This window comes from Lycorma delicatula, chromosome 2 (genome assembly GCF_047948215.1).
Source record: "Lycorma delicatula isolate Av1 chromosome 2, ASM4794821v1, whole genome shotgun sequence".
NCBI lineage: Eukaryota > Metazoa > Arthropoda > Insecta > Hemiptera > Fulgoridae > Lycorma > Lycorma delicatula.
The window spans coordinates 209,406,909-209,425,240 of record NC_134456.1 but is presented as its reverse complement, the minus strand read 5'-3'; the positions used below and the strand labels follow the sequence as shown (position 1 = coordinate 209,425,240).

The window sequence follows — 18,332 nt, the reverse complement described above, 5'->3', positions numbered from 1 at the left end:
CACCTTACGGAAATAAAAATAAAGTAGGAATAACTGAGAAAACATTAGATGGAAAAAAACAACTGTTGTTAACTACAATGAAATTAAAATTAAACAAAATCTAGTGAAGTTTATTATTTTTTTATTTTTTTTTTTCAATTTTTCAGGTCAGATAAGTCACCCACCGGGTTGGTCTAGTGGTGAACGCGTTTTCCCAAATCAGCTGATTTGGAAGTCGAGAGTTCCAGCGTTGAAGTTCTACTACAGACAATTATTTTTACACGAATTTGAATACTAGATTGTGGATACCGGTGTTCTTTGGTGGTTGGGTTACAATTAACCACACATCTCAGGAACGGTCGAACTGAGACTGTACAAGACTACACTTCATTTACACTCATACATATCATCTTCTGAAGTATTATCTGAAAGGTAAATACCGGAGGGTAACAGGAAAAGAAAGAAGAAGGTCAGATAAGTCATTAAATCTACCTTTTAATTTAGGTTTCAAGAATAGCAGCCTGGCCCAATTTTATCGAAGGCGCAGAAATCAGGACAAATCTTTCGCTGGACGACACTATTGACGCTATCAAAGCGTTTTCGAATTTACGTCTATATGAACTTTTTTCTTTATTTTCACCAATGAAACATGTTCTGAAAGTTTTGTTACATTCATTGGTGAATCGTTCTGAATAACAAGCAGAAAATTATACTAATATTATAATCAGTAAAAAATATCCTTAGGTAGAACCTTATTTAAATATTTCAATTCTGGGTTAGTCTGTTCATTATTTATTAGTTTTGTATTAAAAAAAATTTATTCCAAAATTTTTGGAAAAACCGTAAATTATTTCGTTGAAGATTTTTGAATAAATAAAATTTAGGAGGAAATGAAACCAGGTTATTTTTTTATTTCATTCAAATATTTTAGGGAAAATTTATGATAAAAAGGACAGACAACTAACACAAATTTAATAGAAATTTTCCGCCAATAATTCTATCAGAATCGGGCAGAAAACAATTCATTTTTTCTTTACTTTTATTTTACTCTTGTATGGAATGTCAGAATCTTTTACCAACCCTCTTTAGGTTACTCTATACTCCCACCACCCTCGATAAACTTTCTCATACCATCCTTTTTTTTTCATGTTGCCCGGTTTCTTATACATCTATCTATCTTTGTTTCTTTAAAAAGTCGCCTGGCCGGCGGCCCGTAACATGTCACCTTTAAGTAAACCAGCAACAATTTTGAAGGACTCTTCTTTTTTTTCTTCTTTTTCTAAGCGCCCTAAATTCAATTCCCCATAACATTCTTTGCAGTTCCCTTTGTAGTATAAACAATCGTAACATTTTCTTTTTAGATTTGCATATTATAAAGCTGGATATAACTTTGCAGTTCACAGTTTGTCTGTTACAATTGTTAAGATATTATATCATTTTACGTGATGTTATATTTGTGTGTGTGTGTGCCAAAAAGAATAAGAAGAATACGTAACGAAAAATTGTTTGTCTTTAATTCATTTTTTCTGTAATTCTATTTTACTTTAATTTTGTCTACATTCAAAGTGAAAAAATCACAAACAAATTTATAGGAAAACTAAAATATATTAAATAAAATTTACAATTAATTTACAAAAATATTATAATGTATGTTTTTTTTTTATTTTCCATTTTATTCAATAAAAATCTTAAAATCTTTAATGCAGAATAATTACTATTCAGAGCTCTTTAATGTAGGATAAGTACTATACAGAGCCTCCCGACTGTATTTAAATATTTTCGTTGAAAGAAAAAATTTTCTTATCGATGTCAGACCTGGTGAGAACTTAATCATTTGACAACCTTAAATGCCTGCTATTTTACAATATCAAAAATATATTTAAACAAATTAAAACTGTCTGAAACTTGATTGGTCACCCGTTATTTAATTTAATTAAATACTGAATAACAATGTTTAGTCCTTTATTTCCATACCTTGTTTTCTTTTCTTTATTTCGATTTATTGCCGTTTTTTTTATTATCTTTTATTTTGGCAGTAGTGTTTTTATTTCCTTGTACGAAGTAAAGTAAGTATTGTATCGTGAAAAATCTCGGTTTTCAGATTTCAACGAAAATATCCATTTTGACCATTCCTGAATCCATTCTGACTAGTTTCGGCGTGAAGTCTGTACGTAGTATTTATTTCGCATAACTCACAAACGATTAACCGTATAATGTTGAAATTCTGGATTTAGTACTCTTGTAACATCTAGTTGTGCACCTCCCCTTTTTGCTTCAATCGACTGGCACAAAAGTGTCCAAAAAACCCAGAATCCAAAAAAATTGGATTTTGAACTTTTTCTTAACTGCAGTAATACCGTTCTGTTAGATAACTAATAACTGTTAGATCGCGAGTGAACCTTTATGCATGCGAAAGTTAGCTTTCGACCTTCTAACAAATACCCCGTTTGAATTTTGAAAATCAGAACATTGTTTGCAGAGATATTATAAGAGCATCCCATTGCATCTCCCAAAACAGCGCCCCAGGGATATCCCGTTTGTTACCGGTTGATGGTGATGATTGGTCTAGCCTCGCAAGAGGTGCTCGTAACACCTCACCATTTTATCCTCCCACGCAGTACCCACGGGAAACCCATTATTATTAAACAATTTTTTTTTTTAAATTTATTTAATATTACGTATTTTATTTTATTTAATGTAAATTTTATTTTATTATTTTTTTTTTAATTTTCTTTATTCGATTGATTTGAATCGTTCAGTTCAAACCCAGCTAACACAGTGATAAAGGCTGACAGTTCCCAGTCCATTAATTCAATTCATTAAAGTTTGTTTCAAACCGGCAAATTTTTACTACAATAAATATATATATATATACATATAAAACGGAGTTCGTTAGAACTTCGTAGGTAAGAGGCGACGAAGTCAACGAACTACGTTTACAGTTCTAAAGATGACCTAATCTAACAGTGCAATGAAAACGGGAAAAATAAAAATAAGCGTGAAAATATTACATTTCAGTTCAATTGGATTAGTAATAAAGAATACTTTCAAAAAATACCTCAAATTTTGTTAGACAGAGTTTTTTTTCCATTTGATAAACCGCGGAACTCGAATGTCATTTTATTCGTTTTTTAATGTACATTTACGAATCGCGCCGCTAGATAGCAGTACTTGATAGTACTAGGTAGCGTACAAAAAACTTGATAAATGAATTTGAAATAAAAAAATTTTAAATAAAAAGAAAATATAATTTGTTTTAATAATAAATACCGTTATGTAAGTGAAAGTACTGAATATAAAACAATTTTTTTAATTCCAATAACTTCTTTAAAAAAAAATAATAAAAGTATTAGTTTTCAAGAGATTATATTACTTTTATTAAAAAAGGAATAAATTAAACAGAAATAAATTCGATTTTTAAAATCGAATTTAACGATAAATATGGAGGGTTTCACTTACAAAGTAATAAGTGCAATATTACATCAGGGATTTTCAATTCGTAAAGGTCATCATTATCCTAGTTTTATTAAAACTATCGACAAAAAAATTGGCCTTGAAATTCAATTTGTTTGTTCTAAGGCAATAAAGTTTAATATAAAATCCATAAGATAACAGTCAGTAATGCATAAAAAAAAATAAATAAAAGAATAATCAACAAAACGCAGTGATATACGAAAAAATTACAATGAAATTGTAAACGGTACGGTAAGAGTCTCGCAGATATCATTTCTCCAGCTCAAAAGACAAAAATTTCTGTAGTATAAATAAAACTGTTTTTAACAAAACGATAAAGATATCAAAAAAGGTAAGACACTAACATTTCTGTTATCAAAATTTGTTATTAATTTAGAATTTTCTTTAAAAAAATACATGTTAAATAAATGTAATAGACAATAAATACACAATAATAGATAATAAACAATGTTTAAGCATTCCGTATAATAAGAAAAAAAAAAAAAAATTGTTACAAAACTCTTACCGGACCGATTTCATTTATATGTAATACATATCACATTTACAGAAATAATAAAATTTTTATGATTATTCGTTGTTTAATAAATGAAATCGGGCCGGTAAGAATTATGTAACAAATTTTTATTATTATCTTTTGCTTATTATATGGAACGCTTAAACATTGTTTATTATCACTTATTGTATATTCATTGTCTGTTAAATATATTTACCATGTATTCTTTTTTAAAGAGAATTCTAAATTAATAACAGATTTTGATAATAGAAATGTAGTCTCTTAACCTTTTTTGATATCAGCATCGTTTTGTAAAAAACAGTTTTATTTATATTACAGAAATTTTTGTTTTTGAGGAAATAATGATATCTGCGAGACTCTTACCGTACCGTTTACAATTTCATTGTAATTTTTTTTATTTATATATATATATATATATATATATATAGCCTATGACACTCCCGATAACGTAAGGATTCCAACGCGGGATCATACATCTAAATCGGTTCAGCCGTTGAGCTTCTACGGTGGAACAAATATATATTCATACACCCTAAATACGTTGCAATCCTTTCTGGGCAGTCTTGTAAAAAGGTTTTTATTAAATAAAAAAAACAAAGAAAATCGGTAAAAGAATAAAAATAAACCTGTCTGTTAGATTCTATAAAACCTTTTTCAGTAAGCGGGTATAACCTTTTTCTTTTTGTTTTTAAAAATAATAAAAACATTTTTACATTTATATAACAATAACCAAATAACATTTTTTTTAAATAATTATTATTATATTTATTACTGAGATATGTGCCTTTAAATTATTACAAAACTAGGTGGACCTGGAACAATTGTAGTATTGATGAGTCTCTGTTTTCTAAAAGAAAATACAATAGAGATTGAATGTTACCACAATAGCGGGTTTTTGGAGAAATTTATCATGAAACAAAAAAATGTTTCATGTGTGCTGTTCCTGATAGAACAAAGGAGACATTAATGTCTACAGTTGTAGCATGTATTGAACCAGGTACTAAAATCATATCAGATTTATGAAAAGCATTTGATTGTATAGAAGATTTAGAAGGTATGAATTATATACTTACACAAATGACAGTAGATATAGACAAGTCCTCATTTTCAAAAAGAAAATACAATACGGGCAGAATTCTTTCAAATCAGTGGGCATTTGTAGAGAAATTATAAATATAATCTAACCAAACTTATCCTACACTCTTTTTGCTCGCTAACCTTGACTAATTACAAACGTGATACAGAAAACCATAGTGAAAACTTTGTTGATCCAAAAACAGATGCATATTCCCAAAGTAATGAAAGTTTATGGTGGTGAGCTAAAAATCACAATAAGAAGGAATGTGACCCTAAAGAGCTATTGGGTTATTTTAATAAAAATTATGTTTTGGAGGTTAATTTGGTTATTAAAAAACAAAAAAATATGGGTACTTTGTTACTTTTTGAAAAAGGTGGTACCCACTCACCAGAAAAGGACCAAGCTTAGTCACAATTTTATATATACTGGTTTTGATGTTTAGATAGAGACATGTCACGATTAAGATTAGGTCACAACGGTCGTCGAGGAGGAAACGGAAAACTTGGTCCACCAGGGGTAAGGTTTTCCCTCACATCCGATGGAAATTTTGATATAAACCATCACAGATTGTGAAACGTATCCGATCATATCGATGATGCGGACGCGTTGAATTTTAAACGGTGTAAACTTATGTTTGACGAATACACAAACGGTCTCGGTGAAAGTTTGTAGGTTTGGAACGATTAAATCACGAAATAATAAACCGTGATGTAAGCATCAAAAAATATATAGAAGATGAAAAAGTGAAACTTGCAGACGAAACTGTACAGTTCATGAAAGATGACCTCGAATCGCTTAAAGAAAAAATCGCAAAGTATATAGACGATGAATTAAACGGTCCCATTACAGATCTCGTAAAAGCTAACATCAAGGCACACATTGCAGAAAAGATTCGTGAAAATGAAAAGTCATTTTGGTCACTCAAATCTGAGTGAGCAAACTTAGATACATTTTATCGTATAAAAATTACTTTATATGAAACTTTTTTTGGCTCGAATTCGAGCCGACTAAAACCGATCGTTTAGAAACTGTTTTATTGAGAAATGTATTATATTTTTTATTTTATAATAAATATTTTGGGGACCCGAATTCGGACCACCTAATTTAAAATGCATTAAGAAATCATTTAGATTTTTGTATCGATGATGTATTTGAATTAAGATAAATTTTTTTATATGTAGACATGAAGAAGATAACGAAGACGAAAAAAGGCCGTGGTATTATCGGTTCCGTTTTGAACAAAATTTTTGGTTTATTGCCGTTTGAAGCTCATATTCCAGGTTACAATTATTGCGACCCGGGTACGAAGTTAGATAAGCGGTTGAAACGTGGTGATAAAGGCATAAATAAATTAGACGAAGCGTATAAACTGCACGATATAGCTTATTCCAAATATTCAGTCGGCAAAACCAGATCTCAAGCCGATAAAGCGCTTGCCGAACGAGCTTGGGAACGTGTGCTTGCACCGGATAGTAATTTGACTGAAAGAGCGGCCGCCTATGCGGTAACTAACGCAATGAAACTTAAATCTAAATTTGGTGGTAGATTAAAAAGCGGTGGTCGATTAAGACTGAAGAAAGGTGGCAGCGTTATTGCTAAGAAACGCAGAGAAAAGAAATAATCGATTCAATACTAAATCGCGCTTTATACGATTACGAGTTGATTGTGTACGCAAAACAGTTGAAAATTCCGCATTTTTGAGGTATTTTTATGTTGGACGATTTACCGAAAAAGATTAGGAAAAATGAATGCGCTATAATCAATTTAGACAGTTTGAGCGGTCGCGGTACGCATTGGGTTTGTTTTCGGAAAATCGATAAAAATGTAATTATTTTGATAGCATAGACGATGTGCATTGACACCAGAATTGATGAAATATTTCAGAAAATCTAACGTAACGTACAATTACAGTAGATGTAAAACCGATGACGATGTAATTTGCGGTCGATTGTTAAGCATTTTTATGTGAATAAATTATACATTTTTGTTTTTTGTTTTTTTTCTAAATAGATATATCGTGTCTATTATCGATTGACGGTAACAGTTCGACGATTAAAAAATAATTTTTTCCACCGATCGACTTTTCAAAAGGTCAACAAGAATTAGGTCTTAAGTGGATAATGACCGCCAACACTATTCCAAACGTTGAAGAGAATAAAAATAATAAATTCTGTTATGCGTTCGATAAGGATGTTAAAAAAGATGAAAATAATAATTATGTATTTAGAAAGAAAAATTATATAACTATACAAACGGGTAGTTATCAAATTGAAGTTATCGGTGAACATATAGAGTGAAATGAAAAACATTAATCAAACCATAACCTCGCGAGCAAACACCAATACGTTACAGGGTGAAATTAAAAGCACTGTATGGAGATTTTTCGGATACAGATTCTAGTATCGACAGTCTGTTGGGTTACGGGGCGAGAATTCTCAAACCGAATGTGACGCATCTTTCAGATCGAATAATAAATATCGCTCCTGTAAATGTAATACGTGTAAAATGTAATATTATTTCCTGCAGTTTTAGAAATGAAGATCAAGATCGTATTTTGTACGAGTTTCCGTTGAGTGTAGATCCTGGTGATGCGATTGAAGAATATCCATTTTATATTGAATTTCTATCGGTAAATGCGAGAGAAATTTATGATTTAGTTATATCGTTGACTCAAAACGCATAGCGATAGAATCATTGTAATAAGGATAAAATCAAAACCTAAACCGACAACGATTGTTAACGTTTATATGCCTACAAGCGCCCATGATGATGATGAGGTAGAGTGTGTATACGAAGAGATTGATGAAGCAATTAAACACGTAAAGGGAGATGAAAATTTAATAATAGTTGGAGATTGGAATGCAAGCATTGGAAAAGGCAAGGAAGGAAATATAGTGGGTGAATACGGGCTGGGCAAAAGGAATGAAAGAGGGGACCGACTTATAGAGTTTTGCACGAAGTATAATTTAGTAATTGCCAACACCCAATTTAAAAATCATAATAGAAGAATATACACTTGGAAAAAGCCAGGCGATACTGGAAGGTATCAGATAGATTATATCATGGTTAAGCAAAGATTTAGAAATCAACTCGTTGACTGCAAAACTTACCCTGGAGCAGACATTGATAGCGACCATAATTTGGTGATAATGAAATGTAGATTGGGGTTTAAAAACCTGAAGAAAAGTTGTCAGATGAATCGGTGGAATTTAGAGAAGCTTGAGGAAGAGGAGGTAAAGAAGATTTTTGAGGAGGACATCGCAAGAGGTCTGAGTAAAAAAGATATGGTAGAAAATGTAGAAGAAGAATGGGAGAATGTTAAAAAGGAAATTCTTAAATCAGCAGAAGCAAACTTAGGCGGAATAAAGAGAACTGGTAGAAAACCTTGGGTTTCAGACGATATATTGCAGCTGATGGATGAACGTAGAAAATATAAGAATGCTAATGATGAAGAAAGTAAAAGGAACTATCGGCAATTAAGAAATGCTATAAATAGGAAATGCAAACTGGCGAAAGAAGAGTGGATTAAAGAAAAGTGTTCAGAAGTGGAAAGAGAAATGAACATTGGTAAAATTGACGGAGCATACAGGAAAGTTAAGGAAAATTTTGGGGTAAATAAATTAAAATCTAATAATGTGTTAAACAAAGATGGTACACCAATATATAATACGAAAGGTAAAGTCGATAGATGGGTGGAATATATTGAAGAGTTATACGGAGGAAATGAATTAGAAAATGGTGTTATAGAGGAAGAAGAGGAAGTTGAGGAGGATGAAATGGGAGAAACAATACTGAGATCTGAATTTAAGAGAGCATTAAAAGATTTAAATGGCAGAAAGGCTCCTGGAATAGACGGAATACCTGTAGAATTACTGCGCAGTGCAGGTGAGGAAGCGATTGATAGATTATACAAACTGGTGTGTAATATTTATGAAAAAGGGGAATTTCCGTCAGACTTCAAAAAAAGTGTTATAGTTATGATACCAAAGAAAGCAGGGGCAGATAAATGTGAAGAATACAGAACAATTAGTTTAACTAGTCATGCATCAAAAATCTTAACTAGAATTTTATACAGAAGAATTGAGAGGAGAGTGGAAGAAGTGTTAGGAGAAGACCAATTTGGTTTCAGGAAAAGTATAGGGACAAGGGAAGCAATTTTAGGCCTCAGATTAATAGTAGAAGGAAGATTAAAGAAAAACAAACCAACATACTTGGCGTTTATAGACCTAGAAAAGGCTTTCGATAACGTAGATTGGAATAAAATGTTCAGCATTTTAAAAAAATTAGGGTTCAAATACAGAGATAGAAGAACAATTGCTAACATGTACAGGAACCAAACAGCAACAATAACAATTGAAGAACATAAGAAAGAAGCCCTAATAAGAAAGGGAGTCCGACAAGGATGTTCCCTATCTCCGTTACTTTTTAATCTTTACATGGAACTAGCAGTTAATGATGTTAAAGAACAGTTTAGATTCGGAGTAACAGTACAAGGTGAAAAGATAAAGATGCTACGATTTGCTGATGATATAGTAATTCTAGCCGAGAGTAAAAAGGATTTAGAAGAAACAATGAACGGCATAGATGAAGTCCTACGCAAGAACTATCGCATGAAAATAAACAAGAACAAAACAAAAGTAATGAAATGTAGTAGAAATAACAAAGATGGACCACTGAATGTGAAAATAGGAGGAGAAAAGATTATGGAGGTAGAAGAATTTTGTTATTTGGGAAGTAAAATTACTAAAGATGGACGAAGCAGGAGCGATATAAAATGCCGAATAGCACAAGCTAAACGAGCCTTCAGTAAGAAATATAATTTGTTTACATCAAAAATTAATTTAAATCTCAGGAAAAGATTTTTGAAAGTGTATGTTTGGAGTGTCGCTTTATATGGAAGTGAAACTTGGACAATCGAAGTATCTGAGAAGAAAAGATTAGAAGCTTTTGAAATGTGGTGCTATAGGAGAATGTTAAAAATCAGATGGGTGGATAAAGTGACAAATGAAGAGGTATTGCGGCAAATAGATGAAGAAAGAAGCGTTTGGAAAAATATAGTTAAAAGAAGAGACAGACTTATAGGCCACATACTAAGGCATCCTGGAATAGTCGCTTTAATATTGGAAGGACAGGTAGAAGGGAAAAATTGTGTAGGCAGGCCACGTTTGGAGTATGTAAAACAAATTGTTGGGGATGTAGGATGTAGAGGGTATACTGAAATGAAACGACTAGCACTAGATAGGGAATCTTGGAGAGCTGCATCAAACCAGTCAAATGACTGAAGACAAAAAAAAAAAAAAAAAAATATCGTTGACCGATGAAAATGATAATTTATAAAATCTACGCGGCGAAAGAGTAAACATGTTGATTTTGAAAGAATATAAATAATTTTACACGCTAAATAAGTACCAGAAGTCACGGATTTGTACCTTTTGAATCGACTTTATACATAATATTTTGGTTGCTGGAATTCCAGCTACCAAATGTCTGAATAATAAATAGAATATTGTAATTTGAATTTTTATTTTTATTATAGATATGCCGCTGGTATTTGATGATGAAATTGATGTTAAAAAACGTTTCAAATTGACGGAGAAAAACATTGAAAAATTAAAGCCTCTAGGTTTTGAGATTGTTGACGGGAAACTCAATACGTTATTGAATTGAAGAATTCAATTTTTTTATATAGTGATGAATTATTTAACAGTTAATAAAGTTGCGCGTTCAGATGAGTCCCTAACATATAATCAATTTCACAATCGTTATTCCTTAGCGAATAAAATCGAAAAGGAAATTAAAATTCCTATAAATCAACATGTATACCGTTCCGAGTGAAAGTTATTTGATTGTTTCCGGCAAACTCGTCGGAGCAGACGGAAAAAATCTACTACTTCAGAATTAGTTAATTTTGCTGTGGCCTTTTTATTCCAGGATATACGATATCTTATTAACGCACAAGTAGCTTCGGTGAAAAATGTAGGCGTGACATCGGTTATGAAAAACACTCTTTCAATGATAAATTCTCTTTTGACAACTGCCGAAATAGCGGGATGAGTCGGTGGAAAAAATAAAGTCGATTTAGATGAAAATGGTAATTTCACTTTACGCATACCGATATCGATGCTGTTGGGTTTCGCTGAAGGCTATAAAAAAATAATCATAAACAATAGACAGGAATAAGTGTCGAGACGTTTTGATAGCGACGTAAACGCTTTAGCGATACGGTTCACGACCGCAAATCTAAGATAGAATTAACAGACAGTGTGGGTTGTCCCATATTTAAAAGTCACACCCGAATATGAGCTGGAATTAGCTAAAATGAGAAATCAAAATAAAGATGTGCGTATGGCGTTCAGAGCGTGGGATCTTCATGAAAATACAGCGGTTCCTCAAACGAATTATTTTACACGGAATGTGACAACGTTGTCGCAAATAGATAAACCTTGCTTTGTTATTGTAAGTTTTCAAACCGATAGGAAAGAAAAAGCCGTGAAGGACGCGTCAGAATTCGATTCTTGTAACGTTAAAAATATTTGTGTAATGATTAATTCAAACAAATATCCGTATGAAGATTTACAGGGGAATCAAGCGAAGATGTATAGAATGTTTATTAATTTTCAAAAATCATATTATAAAAATAGATTCACCGTACACGTTTTCCGATTACAAAACCAAATCTCCTTTATATGCGATCGATTGCTCGCATCAAAATGAATCCGTAAAAATTGGTGTAATCGATTTAAAAATTAAAAGTTGAAGCGGAAGAGAATTTTAAACCAAATACAGTAGCGTATTGTTTATTAATTTACGATAATGTAATCGCATATTCTCCGCTGACGGGTGAAGTGATAAAGCGCAAGAATAAAATGTAGAAATTTTTATTTTTTGTTTTTTTTTTTACACTCATAAATTATTTGTTTTGTATTTATTTCTTTTTCAGTATAAATATTTGGAAATGGAAGTTTTTAAAATTAAGAAATTGAATAATTTCGTTGATTTTCCTAAATATGCTACCGAACAAAGCGCCGGTTTAGATTTAATTTCAACAATCGAAACGATTTTCAAAACCGGTGAAATAAAAATAATCGCAACCGGCATTGCGATTATTTAGGCAACGATATACGTCGCCTAAAAAGTACGAAGCACAAATAAGACCTAAGTCGGATATGGCGATGAGCTATGGCATTACATTGTGAATTCGCCGGGCACGGTCGATGCTGATTACCGAGGTGAAATTAAAGTCGGGTTATTAACTCGGGCGATAAAGATTTTACAGGGCAGAAGGGGATGAGAATAGCGCAAATGATAATATCCTAATACAAACGCATATCGTGGAAGGAAAGCGAACACTAGATGAAACTGAACGTAATGGCAAGGGTTTTGGTTCGACCGGTCTGTCTGTATAATGAATGACCTACGTACAGATAAATTTATTATCAAGGTCGCGTTTTTTTAATTTTATTTAACATTTATTATAGTGAATACTTAACAGCTGTATACAATAAGAATTCCCTGACGTCATCGACAGGCTATAATATACACATTACAAACGCAAGATGGGGGATTCCAAGAATCAGACCGTTGTAAAAGATTAGGGAATCCCGTTAAAGAATCGTTAATGACGCTCGCAAAAGTGTGAAAATGTGAATTTGCCTACAAGGCTGCATAATATGTAAATTGTTCTCTAAAATAAAGTGCGAGTGGCTTAGTTATGTGATCAGAATGCTGCGCTCTGATTGGCTGTCGTGTAGAAGCGGTCATCTGTAACTACTATAGCCTATTAATATTTCTTGGCTTATGAAAAATAATTAGTTAATAAATAAAAAACAAATAATTTTATTTCTTAACTACAATAATCATCAAAATAATTATAAACCAAATAAAATCAATACTCAGAAGCACGCATACGTGCGTGTGCATCTACGAGGTCTGTTTAGAAAATAACTGAACATTTTTAATAAACACAAGAGATATTTAGCGACATGCAGTTGACAGCACTGTTTTGCATAACCTCCTCTGTAACCACTGTTCTTGGATTGTTGATATCTACTTTAGTTTTCGTGCGATTATTATTTGAATGCAACAAGTTTAAGTGTTAGTAGTGATTTTTATAATGTTCGATTTTCAAGAAAAAAAGAGTAAGGATACGATGTAAACTTTTGCGTAAAACTGGGGAAAACTTTCACAGAAATGTTTCAACTTTTGAATCAAGCTTATGGAGATGATTCTCTAGGTCGTACACAATGTTACGAATGTTTTCACAATTTAAAACGGTTGTCAGTCGATTGAAGATGACCCTCAATTAGGTTAGCCTTTGACTTCAACTGATGACACCCGCGTTCAGAAAATCAATGATATGGTGCGTGCAAATCGCCGATCGATTGTCAGAGAACTTGAAGAAGAGATAGCATCTCAGTTGGACATGCCGTGACATTTTGACTGAAAAATTGAACGTGCATCGAGTTGCAGCAAAGTTTGTTCCTCGTTTGATGACCAAACAGCAGAAAGAACATCAAGTGGACATTTGTTGACATCTTGGATAAGCCCGATGACGATGAAACATTCATGCAAGAGATCGTAACAGAAACCAAAAGCCGGGTTAACAGCTACAAAATTGAGACAAAAGTTCAATCATCACGATGAATCAGCAAAGGATCTCCACGCTCCAAAAAAGCAAGTCAGTCTCAATCCAATGTCAAAGTGATGCTCTCTTTTTTTTTCAATTTTAATGGAATTGTGCATTTTGAATTCTTACCTCAAGATAAAACAGCGAGTGAACTGTGCATACTCTCGTGGTATTTTACAACAGTTATGTGAAAAAAATCTCAAAGAAACTGCAGTTGTGGCAAGACAACTCATGGTTCCTTCACCATGACAATGCGCCTGCACACTCAGCTTTGTCAATTCGTCAGTTTTTTCCCAAAAATCAGATGACTGTCCTCCCTTAGCCTCCCTACTCACCAGACCTGGTTCCTAGCGATTTCTTTTCATTTCCGATTAAAATCAGTGAGAAAGGATGCTGTTTTGAGACTACTGATGACATCAAAGGAAATTCATCACGAAGATCAAAGGCTATTTCAAATGAAGCTATCTGCTTCTCCAAATCGAAACACTGCTGGGAAAAGTGTGTGAATGGGAGAGAGCAGTACTTTGAAGGGGACAAAGACCGATAATCTGTAAAATTAATAACAAAGATTAATAAAATAAAGTTTGGTTATTTTCTCGAACAGACCCCGTGTACGTACAATGTGACTTACAGGAAACGAATTTTTTTTGAACAGCCAGTGCATTTTTGTTACAGGTGATGGGAAGATTGAGGTTAAGTAATTCAATTGAGCATGGCCTACCGTTACAGTCACAATGGAGAAGTGAACGATACAGTATCATGTTTTCATGTACGATACTTATATTCAAAATAATTAGTCTATTGTCACAACACAGCGGATCTTTTGTCATCACTTCAACAACATCGGAATGGCACAGTTCCATGCAAAAACATGTTGTTAAGGTGGATTGAGGCGTTCAGAACAACAGGAACAATAACAAAGAAAAAGCCACCAGGCCCTCCAAGAACCATAAGGATGCCCAAAAATATTGCCAGAGTGAGAGCGGCATTAATCAGGAGTCAAAGTCGATCTGCACGCAGACATGCACGAGAACAACAAGAGCCGTGATTGTGTGAGGAAAATTTTACTAAAATGGCGTTACATTGACAGTGAACTCACAACACTTTGTACATATATTGAATACATTTCTTGGACCAGAACTACAGAGGCAAGGATTAAACATGAGAAACATTTATTTCCAACAGGATGGTGCCATAGCGCACACTGCCTGCACATCAATGGTAGTTGTGAGAAACATGTTTCATGGCTAGCTGATTTCCCATTTTGGTAACTTACTATGGCCGCCAAGATCACTAGATTTGTCCTCCTGTGACTATTTCATATGGAGATATTTGAATGAACGTGTTTATGCTCACAAACCCAGTAATTTAATAAACTTGAAAGATGCAATTATGGAAGAGGTGCAGTTGACTGAACAAGACATGTTGATGCGAGATAAGGATGATTTTCTAAAGAGGCTGGAAATCTGCATTAAAATGGATGACCACCACATGAGTGTAATAATTTTCATAAAATGATTATTTTTAATAAAACAGAATGTTTTTACCTTTATTTGTGTAACAATAAAATAATATTATTTTGTAAATTAACTTTGTAATGCTCATTTGAAAACTGTCCGTTTCCCGTAAGTCACTCTGTATAATTATTTTTATATTTTTTGTTTTCCGATGACTATGTACGGCATGACATGTTATCATGCCATGGTAAATAATAGAGATTTTAATTTACTTACATAGTATATACATACTAACATGTTATTCTGGCACTTATCCTTCTCAACACACTCCACCATACATCTTAATACAAAGCTCCCAGCAAATTTTTAATTTTCTTCTGTTGAAACACTTCCTGGAATCATATTAGTAAAATAGTTCATGAATTTCATAATTTTTTTATATCTCTACTTTAATAAAAAACAGAGATATTTATTTTATATTGATAACCAATACTTAACATCTATAGTTCAAGTTTTAAATTATCTTTATATAAAAAAAATCTCTTCTACAAAAGAAGAGATCTCTGCAAAAGTATTAAACAGAATTTGGGAAAAAAAAGATTTGTCATATTGTTTTTCAAAACACTTCTCAAGAAAAGTAAAAACAATGTCACTCAAGATAAAAAAATACGTCATAAGAGTTGCTAAAGAATTCATAGAACTATGCAGCACAAGAAGGATGACACAAAAGGGGTACTTTTTTTAATTTTGAATTCTTTATGGACAGACCAATTTCTTATTTGCTAAATAGCTCATGATGATTCAGCTCATGATAGTTTTGTTTGAAATTACCCTCTCTGGCGTAGGCACTGGAACTGGCTTTATACAATAACAAATGCTCCTGAGAAGAAAAGCATATGGTTTTAAGTGGGCTGAGCTTTTAAACAATCAGCAGTATTAATAACAGTAACCACAATAACTCAGGTAACTAACAAACTACACATAACAAACACACAATATAATTTACACAAACTGAACTATGAAGTAAAGTAACATAAATAAAACTAATAGTTTAATTAGAAAACGTACTTGAAAATAATTTCCTTCGCAATATTCAGCAACTCTTTCTAAATTTGTATGGCTGTCCGATAAGCTATTCTGACCTTCTGGTATTTCAGTATTTAACAACGCTGCCAATTCTGCCATATTGTCAGAATCACTTCCTAAACCGGACTCCCTATTGGGATCAACGGTTCCTGTAAAATATTTTAAATGACTCCAATTAAAAATAGCACAAAGTATTAAAACAAAGATTCTATTCTAAAGAATCAAATAATGAAAAAACAGAGCAGTGAGTCACAAATTTCAGTTAATGACAGCTAAAAATAATAGAATAGTAACTGTGTTTATAGAAGCAAGTAAAATGTATTAACTAAATAAGATAATATTCACTCCAATAAGCTGGCATCAGAATGTTACTCAAGAGCACACAAATAAAAACAGACAGGAGCATACAAATGCACACATTGAAGATAATTAATAAACACCAATATAGTATGTAAACACCAATCTACTACATAATTCTTAACTACGTATGTACAAAAAAAGCATGCAATAATTCATTTTTAAGGATGGATTACTATATTAAAGATCTACTTTTTTTCATTAACCACCACAATCATGTTTTCATATATACAAAATAAATGTTAATAAGGAACATGATAAATAGAATAAACAAATAGATTGATACATGATAAACTGACAAATTCACTAAATCTTAACAAAGGGCATACGAAAAACTCAACAAAAAAAAAGTAATAACATTAACTCAAAGTAACCAGGCTACATTTAAAGAAAGAATACATTAAATAATTATACTTACAGAGGGCAGTAAAAATTAATTTAATGTTAGCATAATTACAAAAAGGATAAATTGCACTTTAAAGTTATGAGAAAATCAATAAATACATAAAATTTTTATAGGAATTTAATAATTATAACCATAGGTAAACCAACACATTATTCATAATTACAAAAAATTTACAATATCAAAAAATAATTAAATTAAGACACAAGAATTGAGGGCAATATAAATAAACAAAAACAAACACGTTTCTCAAAGTAAAAATATAAAGATAAGTCAAATGAAGATTAGTGGAAAAAATAAGGTAACACATCAGAAATAATGAGAGGTAAATTGTTTCATAAGGGAATGACATAACAAACAAAATGTATACATAAGATAAATGACTACAGATCAAGGGTTTATCAAGAGCTGAATGAATATATGTATACTTGCATCATATAAATATAATATTAAACCACATCTCAAATAACTATCTGCAGCTCACACACAGTATTAACAAAAGCTTCAATATTTCAACTACACAAACATTTTCAACAAAATAAAATTCCAAGTTGTAAAACTACATATAAACACTAAAATTTATTAACTGCAGAAAAGACGATTGGCAATCTACATAAATACAAGCAGCACGTTTTGACAGGCGGTGAACATAACAGGCGGTGAACCAACAATATTTATGATTTACACCTAAAAAATATGAGAATCTTACAAATTCCGGTGTGAATTAATTCATTAACCCCATGGCCACTCCCTCGTTTTTAAATTTCGGCTGTATAATATATTAGACCGTTATGTACAGTAAAAAAATGCTACATCTCAATACGATTGTTTTAAAACCTAATTAATTAAAACTGTTTACCAGCTGACAAGTTATCTTCCCACATTATTAGGACGTTCAATTATCTGTCTTCTATGACACTGACATTACTTTGAAACGGGGATAAAAGCACATTCCTTAAGGCAATGTGCTGCTACCAAGAGATTTTTATTGCACATCAAAGGACTAGATACAATCAAAATACAAAAACAAAATTGTATTAAATTTCAAAAGGGTTAATTAAAAAATAACAACACCCATTATAGATGATAGCAAAAAAAATCCTTTTTCAAATAGTAATTATTTCATAAGTTTAATGACGTATAAACGTGTTCTTTTGAATAACGTAGTCTTCGTATACTTGAGTACAATACGCGATACTGGTGTCTGAATGCGGTTAACAAACCAATTTTCAGCGAAAACTTTACGTATACAATAAATAATTTATAAAATATTTTCTTAACGTTTTTTACATAATTAGAAAATTACAGATTGGAGTATGGAATCAAAGTAGTGTAAAATTTAAAAACATAACCTCGTT

General features: G+C 32.0%; 1 protein-coding gene across 15 annotated transcripts in view; it reads right to left on the bottom strand.

Moving 5' to 3' along the window:
• The window catches only part of LOC142319620 (abl interactor 2-like), a 57,705-nt gene that overhangs the window by 38,987 nt on the left and 386 nt on the right, over positions 1 to 18,332 (bottom strand). For 5 of the 15 annotated variants that reach the window (XR_012755223.1, XR_012755221.1, XR_012755224.1 and 2 more), the window contains exons 2-3: positions 16,197 to 16,363; positions 15,424 to 15,520 (exon numbers count right to left, since the gene is read on the bottom strand). Coding sequence is in view for 6 of the 15 variants with exons in the window: in XM_075357110.1 (XP_075213225.1) it covers positions 15,470 to 15,520; positions 16,197 to 16,363 (218 nt within the window). In the remaining 9 variants the exon portion in view is untranslated. Of the gene's footprint in view, positions 1 to 471; positions 680 to 15,404; positions 15,521 to 16,196; positions 16,364 to 17,833; positions 17,986 to 18,332 lie in introns of those variants that run through there. The other 10 variants (XR_012755219.1, XR_012755222.1, XR_012755220.1 and 7 more) reach the window with 5 other exon arrangements.